This window comes from Vanellus vanellus, assembly GCF_965231255.1.
Source record: "Vanellus vanellus genome assembly, chromosome: 1".
Taxonomy (NCBI): Eukaryota; Metazoa; Chordata; class Aves; order Charadriiformes; family Charadriidae; genus Vanellus; species Vanellus vanellus.
In genome coordinates, this window is record NC_138905.1 from 40,248,470 (window position 1) to 40,256,951 (window position 8,482).

General features: G+C 43.2%; 1 protein-coding gene across 1 annotated transcript in view; it reads left to right on the top strand.

Annotated features, from left to right (window-relative positions):
- MYRFL (myelin regulatory factor like) overlaps window positions 1-801 on the top strand; it is a gene marked incomplete at its 5' end in the record, with an annotated part of 47,438 nt that extends 46,637 nt beyond the window's left edge. Inside the window, 2 exons of the mRNA XM_082483181.1 lie at window positions 477-551; window positions 645-801. Coding sequence (XP_082339307.1) covers window positions 477-551; window positions 645-731 — 162 coding nt within the window. The 3' untranslated portion in view covers window positions 732-801. The remainder of the gene's footprint in view (window positions 1-476; window positions 552-644) is intronic.
- Window positions 802-8,482: the final 7,681 nt, after the last annotated feature.

The window sequence follows — 8,482 nt, forward strand, 5'->3', positions numbered from 1 at the left end:
GTCACGACACTGCAATCAAAAATAGCATGAAATCCTGCCTGCGTCTGTTTTTGAAATACTGGGTGAAGATGCCTCTCATATCTTTAGAATATATAGAGGAACTTTCACTGCCTTCTGAGGACTACTAAAGTTGCACTTTCAAAATCGGCAGAATTGCCATGTGCTGCTATTACACCTTTGTTGTGGGTTTTGCTTGGAAAACTAGAGAGGGAGTTCAGTTATTCAGAGCCAGCTGAGTGTTGTTGGGAGCCAGATGTCTGTCAGCTCCTGGGCAGAGCTGATCAGAGCAAACCCACGTTTGCAGGGTTTAAAGTCAGCACTTTGTCTTTAAATACTCTGACTATAGCTATCAAGTCTTGTTATCATAATTACTTTGCACTGCATTTGTCAATGAAAAGTTTCCAGAGCCTATCCTTCTCTCCAATTTCATGTGAAATAAGGTTATCTAATCTCTCTCTCTCTCATTTATCATCTAGGGACGTCAGCATATTTGGCCTCTCCCTGTAGCTAAATTGTATGACAGCGCATACTATTTCCGTGTAGCTGCACCGGTAAGCCTTTTCAAATGGCAACACAGCAAAAGACAAATAGCATTCGAACTGAGAGAAGATCCTATATGAATCTCCTTTATTTTTCTTCTGCAGGGTTTTGCTGGCTGCTCGACAGATCCTTATTTTGCTGGAATGTTTTTTACTGATTACTACTTCTATTTTTATCGGCAGTGTAACTAAAATGTTGCTGTTCATTCTGTTCTTTGGGGAAAAGACAATGAAGCTCTTGATATCAAAAAGAGACTTGTGAATGGCCCTGGATATTTTTTTAAACCTCTTGCTGAGTTGTATGGCACTTTCTTGTTTGTTTCACTTTAAATTAAAAAAAAAAGGTGGAAAATAAAGTGTTTGACAACAACCGTAGCTCTGCGTTTCCAGGAACTGCTTCTAAAAGGAGATGAGGCAATGGAGTATATGATGTATAAATAAATAGTCCCAATGATCATAGTGAAGTTATATGATATTGTACATAGAGCAGACAAGAACAAATGGGTAGGAGCTCTACTGAACTGGGGTACACTCCAGTCCTCAGAAGATGGTAAGATAACAGAACATTATTTGCAGTCAGGAGACCTGCTTCTAACCTACAGGGATATACCTTCTTTTAGTGTCTGCTGCCCTTTATTTATACATAAATCTACTTTTTTGCTAACAAAACCAAAACCAAACAAAACTTTGAGAGAAAAACATGGCACTGTGCAAATGCCCTTTAAAATAAGTGCTGTAGGTTAGGGAACAACAGGTCAATTCAGTGGTCTGTGTAAGGATTTCCATTTCAGAAAGCAGTACCATCATTACTGTTACAATTGTGTGATTTAACAACTCTGCTGCTGTTTGAATGAGATATATTTTGGCTACCTTCTCTTTTTAAACTGTATGGCAGGAATGAACTATTTACTCCTAAATTCAGGTGGGGTTTTTTTGGTGTTTGTGATTTGTGCTAGTGTGATGAAAGAATAGAAATATTTGAGAAGAAGAATGTCTTGCCTGTATGGTTTTCTAAGATTCATATGGGTACACACTTGCATGGGAGAAATCTTTCTGTTTAGATTTAGGAAATACATTTTTAAGGTAAAGCTATTTGAATGAAATTTCACATTAGTTCCTCAGACAGAAGGAAAACAGATGCAATAACCAAGTACAGTATAAATAGTGTTGTGGGGTATGTTTAGAACAATCATTCATTTTGTGCAGAGAAGAGAAAGTAAATATAATGGAGAGACTGTAGGCTTTTCAAGATTTATAATGTAAAAGTTACATTTGAACAACCTTACTCTGAATGAAATTATTTAGCAGTGAAAGGGAAACATTAGGAAGAAAAATTAATCTCTGAGAAATAGCTGACCACAGCCTTTGTAAACACCAGTGTGTCTTAATTGTGTATTTATTGCCTGACGATGCAATGGGAGAGTTTAATTTGTTTCTATGCCTTCATTTGGCATTTCTTTTGTCACTATTTTGGGATTTCCTTTAACGATGACCTTCTCACTGATTGTTTTTTTTTTTTTTTTTTACATGTATGAGCTTCAGTTGGGGTTAACTGCAATGTCCATGGATTATTTTGCCTTAAATGACTCACTATTTTGACTTTAAACATATAAGGGTTTGGGTGTTGGTTTTTGTTGTTTTGGGTTGGTTTGTTTGTTTGTTTGTTTGTTTGTTTGTTTTCTCCTGGGAAGTATTTATGGTATAGACCATGTGTTCTGTAATATCGCAGAGACTAACTGGACTTGGAACTCTGGATCCAAAAGCATCAGAAGATTGTGCCTTTAGACTTTTATGGCGTGTACTTGAGAGTAATTCCTAAGAAGTGTCACCCAGTCACAGGTGATAATGCATGTGCATTTTGAACAAAAATTGTCCATTTCTAGACTTACCTGGTTTTCATCACACTGTTCTGGGTTGAAATACTCTTCCCAGTGGTACAGAGCACCGCAGCAGGAGAGTATAAGCTCTCAGTGTTTCCTGTCATCAGAAAACTTCCCGTGATGAGAGTCTGGGGTGAGATGCATGTGGGAGAGCAACTATTTTCTTTGTGGAAAACCTTGTGCTGATTTTATTACACATTACTTCGCCCATTCAAGAATTTTCAACTAGTTCTTTTACTCCCATCACGCATTTTGAGTAAGGTACTCTTGAAGACTTTATTCAGGTTTAAGATGACAAGTTGCTGTACAAAGGCTGTGTTCTAACATGTCTAATGAAAATCCACTTTGGCAAAAGCTAGGGAGGAACCAGCAGAAATGAAATAAATACTTGGCATTGAAAAAACTGTGACAAAGAGTCTTCAGGCTCCTGAGAAAATCTGTAAATGACAACGACCTGAAAGACTTTTTTAAGTGGGATGACATATTAACTGTAGTGTTTTGATCATTTTAAATGAGGATTGGGTGACTTCTGCCCCTTTGTGACACTAATGATACCGTATTGGGGTTACCACTGAAGGAGTAAGTGGATCAGAGGGCCAGGAGAAAAGACACTACTAGTGTAACAGAACCCTGAGCCTCCCTGAGCGGGCCCCGTTTTTCCATCTAGAAGTTTAGTCTAGTTAAAAAAGAAAAACTTTGCTGTTTGCCTGGAATTTTGCATACACCAGGTGCAAAAGTGTAAGAGCAAATACCCAGTGTACATGATTCGGCCTGTGCTTGCATCATGGCTCTTTTGTCGAAGAACCAGCCAGGTGCTTGGTCACCTGGAAATCTCAGAAAATGCGTTAATTCTCCTTCCCCCGGATAATGTTTTCAGAAGACATTGCATTGCCAGGCACATGCTGTCTGGCTGTACAGCGCATGTACAGGGGGTTCAACAAGCCCAGGGAGTGTCAGCCTGTACTGGTTCTGGCTGGGAGAGAGTTAATTTTCTTCATCGTAGCTTGCATGGGGCTATGTTTTGGATTTGTGCTGAAGACAGTGCTGGTAACACACTGATGTTTCAGTTACTGCCGTGCAGTGCTTACACAGGGTCAAGGCCTTTTCTGCTCCTCACACCGCCCCACCAGCGAGTAGGCTGGGGGGCACAGGAAGTTGGGAGGGGACACAGGTGGGACAGCTGACTCCAACTGGCCAAAGGGATATCTGAGACCATGTGATGTGCTCAGCAGTGAAAGCTGGGGGAAGGAGGAGGAAGGGGGGACATTTGGAGTTACGGTGTTTGTCTTCCCAAGTAACCGTTGCGTGTGTTGGAGCTCTGCTTTCCTGGGGGTGGCTGAGCACCTGCCTGCCCACGGGAAGCAGTGAGTGCATTCCCTGTTTTGCTTTGCTTGCACGCGCAGTTTTTGCTTTACCTGTTAAACTGGCTTTACCTCAACCCATGAGTTTTCTCACTTTTGATTTTTTCCCCCATCCCACTGCGGGGACAGCGAGTGAGGGGCTGGGTGGTATTTAGCTGCCTGCCGGGATGAAACCATGGCACAGCCCCACCGCTGCACAGTGGGTGATGTACATGCCCAGATTTCGGTCCATTTTGGTGTGGAAATACGGAAGCTCTAGGAATGATTGTCAGTCCCATATCTGCTGAGCCTTCACTTTCCTGTGTTTGGGGAGGTGGAACTCATCTTGGCACCACTGGACTGGTGACATTCTCTACCTCGTGCAGTCCTTCTCGCTTGCACGACATTGAACAAGGACTGCCATAGAAGAACACCACAGGGAAAACATGGCTGGCAGCATTTTCCATCCTGAACAACTAAACTAAAACTGGTTTGGCTTTTCCAAATGAAAAACATGGTTGTAAGTTCGAGCGTCTCAGGTGATTGGGTTTTTTTGCCATTTCTGTGTGCTCAGTGATAAAATTGCAACAATTTTTAATAGTGGTCATTACAATGTAATTTGAAACAATTTTTGTGATACTGAATAACCAATTACTGATGTTTTGTGTACGTTCTACCTGGAACAGGAAATTCCCTTTCCCTTGCCCATTTTTAACACAATGTGGATGCCTTGTAGAGGCCTCCAGAGAGCCATCACTGGAGTATTTCCCCCTAACTTGGGAGGGAGCTGAGGCAAAGCAAACTTTGCAGGAGGCAAAGGCAGAACTGGAGTAGGGTGGTCTGGTACCATCTGATCTGGGTTTCAAACCGTGCTGTTCATACCAAAAACGTGATATGGCAGTTCACATTTTTTCTTGACTGTGACCCAAATGACCTTGCCCTGCTTTCAGTAAGTTTGATCTAGCGGTGGCAGTGGCATTTTAAGTGAGGACCTGTGATCACGTGAAAGCCTGCCACACTGAGCGGAGAGCCTAGAAAGGGAAAATCCTGCAGGGTCGCCCCACGGAAACCAAGTACAAGGCAGGAGAGCAGAACGAGTGGTTGTGGGGTGTGAGTTTGCAGCTGGAATAGCTGATAGCCTTCGTGCCCACCACCAGCCGAAGCTGTAGACAGCTGTGAGCAAAGGGGCGTTTTGCTTTCTGGCTGCAGCTCGGGTCAAATGACTCTTTCGTTGAGAAGAGGCCTGGTGGGTGGTGAGGAGGGTACTCCTGTTGAGCTGGTGAGTTGATGTGAGCCTGCCGTGAGAAGCGAGCAATCCCAGAGCTGAGTCTGGAGCCCTGCGCAGCACAGGTCTGAAGGGAGACCTGGAGGTGAGCTTTTGATCAAGTCCTGCTTGTCTACGTTTTTTTAGGAGCATAGCTTGCTTTCTAGAATCAGAAAAATGCTTGCATTAAGAATGGTTAACGGGTTAAATTCCGCCCACAGTGCGAGGAGTTGCTCACGCAGGAGTCATTCCCTTCTTAAATTACAACCCAGCTGCAAAATGAAAACCTGATTTACTCTTTCTGTTTACTCTTTCTGTTGATTTGAGTGCTAGAGTATGTTTAAAATGAATCAGTTCATTGTAGGTATAGAAATCAGTTTCAAGATACACAGAAAATTATAATTTGTAAACTAGTTGCAGTGCTTTAAGACTTTTATATGATATGTTGCTTTATACGAACACATGGCTTTTATGTATGACATTACATGCTTAAAAATATTGAACACAACTGATGGGAACTCATTATAGGAATCATTGACTGATCTTACCTTCACCTTGGAACAATTCTACTTAATGTCCCAGCTAAACTGCCCTGCAGAGAAACCGTTTCCTGCAGATTTGTCTCCTGTATCGTTGACAGTCTGTCACTGCAAAAATCCCAGCTGCTCTGATGGCTTCTGTGGATCACTCTTCCACATGATGTTTGCTTCCTCCCACATTCCCTGCCTGTTGGATGAGGGATAAGGCAGGACCAGCTCTCATCTGAGTTGTTCTCATGTTGATGGGGAAAGCTGGCTGCTGCCTCACATGGGGAATTCCTACCTGCCTTTGGAAATATTACATTGTTCTGTTTCTTTGTGTGGGCACCAGTTTGGGCCTTTTTCTCTTCTTGGCTTCAGATTTTCTTGAATCTTGTAGAAACGCAGTATGGCTGAGCCCCTATCGAATTTGATTGTAATTGGTCAACACATTAAATATTATTAATAAGCGGAACAGGGAGATTGATCATACCAGCTCAGAAATGTGATGTTCTGTTTAAAGTCAGGATTTAGTTCATTCCAGACAAAAGAATCTTGAGTGATGGCTCTCAGGTATCTTAGAGGAGACGGTGCTTTTTGAAATAGGAAGTTTGGGAAGTTTTAGTTTGTAGATGCAGAGCTTTGGATAACATCTTTGACACAAGGAGCCTGGGATTCAGTCTCACTCCTCTGTAGACCTGGGACCAGTGATAAAGCCTTCATGCCTCAATTGCTCACTAATAACTCTGCTAACAGTATTTTCCTTTCTTGAAGTGGAAGAGGAACTGTAAATGAGGTGGTGTTGTAAGGGTAAATGTATTAAACACACTGAGCTGCTCATATGTGTCAGGATTATATAGGTTTGGGACTAATCAAACAGACCCTGTTTTAGTAAAACAATGTACTTGGCACTTTTGAAAAATCAGGCCCGGTGAGGAGTGTATAGGTCTATCTTTAGCTTTTCAGTTCAAGTGCTTTGATCTTGGCATGTTAACTCAAACTGCTCATTAGGGTATAGAAAGGTTTCTGTGGAAAAAGCATGAACTTTTTTTTCCGGACAATTGTGATCAAGTAATTGGCCGAAACATTTCTCACTGTTATGTTTCCACACCCCTTCTCTTGCTCTTATGTGTGCGTAGCATTTGTTAAATTTCTCTAATCTGACGTGGGTGTGTTTGCTCACTGTGGAATGAATAATTTTAATTAACATCCGCAAACCACCAAATAATACCTGGAGTGGCAGCTGCTGGCTGCGTCCCACGCTCTCACAATCATTTGGCTGAAAGAAGAGTGCTTTCTAAGGAAAGGGCAGGGTGTAAGCATGTCGCTGCCCTACATTACATTTATTTTGTCCACGGACTTGCTGCCCGTCCAGCTGCCGTCTGGGCTTTGGGGAGCTCAGGTACCCGCCTGGCGCAGCCTCGGCTCTTGCCAGTGAGACTCAGGACATGGGATGTATTGAGCAGAGCCATACAGAAGGCAGGTTTGAAACATGTTTAAGGCACTTTAGTTGGTCCTAGAGTGTCTTGTTCAGGTCCAGAATAGGTCTAAAAAAAGAAAAATTGTTCACTCGCAGCACTTCGGGCAGCTTGACATCCTCATAAATATCGTCTCCTCTCTCCCCTGCCCCCAGCTCCCCAAATAGCATGTCTTCTGTCAAAACAGCACATGAATGAACATTTTCAGCCCAAGCCCTACATTCAAAATAACAGGTTTCACACTGGCAATCCTGACCCAATTTTAACCCTGGTTGCTATGGCGCTCTGCAGGCTGGGTGGTCGGGGCAGGCAGGGTGATGTGGCCATGGCACACAAGCCTTTTGTTGCTCCTTGGCCGGGGTCCAGCAGGATGGTCCCTGTCTGCCCTCCCCCCACCCCCCTTTCTCCCTCCACCCTGCAGCAGCTGGCAGCAGCCCACATCTGCCAGCCAGGAGCAGCGGTCAGGCTGCAGCCTCTACCACCTCTCCGGGTCGGTCTCCTCCAGCCTCTGCCACCTCTCCAGGTTGGTCTCCTCCAGCCTCTGCCACCTCTCCGGGTCGGTCTCCTGTAGGAGCCACCTTCTCCCAGGCACCCACAGCTTTTCCCCTGCAGAGCACGGCTCCCATCCTTTGGTTGCATGCCACTGTATTGGAAAAGCCTCCATCATCCCGCTTCCCAGGCTTTGAGCAGACTCCCTCTCCTCTTCCCTTCCTAGTTGCTTTCCAGCTGTCCTGATGTACTCTCTCTGAAAAAAGGAACTCGTTGCAATATTTTTTTAAAGGATGAGATTTAAAATGGGTCATCTTCTTAGTAACGGGTAGAAAGGAAAAGGACTTGTATGAACAGGATTTAAAACAGAACTCATTATTTTAAAGGCGGATGTTTTAATTTCTAGTTGATGTTAAATATATCGCAGTTGCCTACACACAGTAATACAAGCACAGGATTTGCGAATTTGAGTTTAATGTTAATTTAGCTGGTAGAGATACTCTGCGGGGTAATCAGTGCTTTGCATTTTTCATTCAGTCTTGATGTTACACTTTCCCTTCAACAACATAATCTAAACCACAGACCAGCTGGCTGTGTTGATTAAAATCCTCTTTCTGCTTTTTATTAATCTTCATGGTTCTGCCCTAGAATTATGAAGTGGTCATGGTCTATCAGGAAGGAAATCTGCTGGGCCAGAATGTGGTATTTACAAACGGAGATTTCTGCCTAAAGCATATTGCTGGTTCCTAAAATGCCTTGTGTCCTGAATGCTTTGTTATATCCACAGAGCCTTACATCAGTTGGGAACAAAGCTCTTCAGATTAAATTACTTACAAATAATTCATTATGCATTTGACTGACACATTTCCTCACTGAAAACCTAGATTAAGAGAATGTTATTAGGGGATAGGGGTGATGGAAGCACTTTTGTTGTCAATAGGCCTAATCCTGCCTTTCGGAGGTGTGGAGTCACG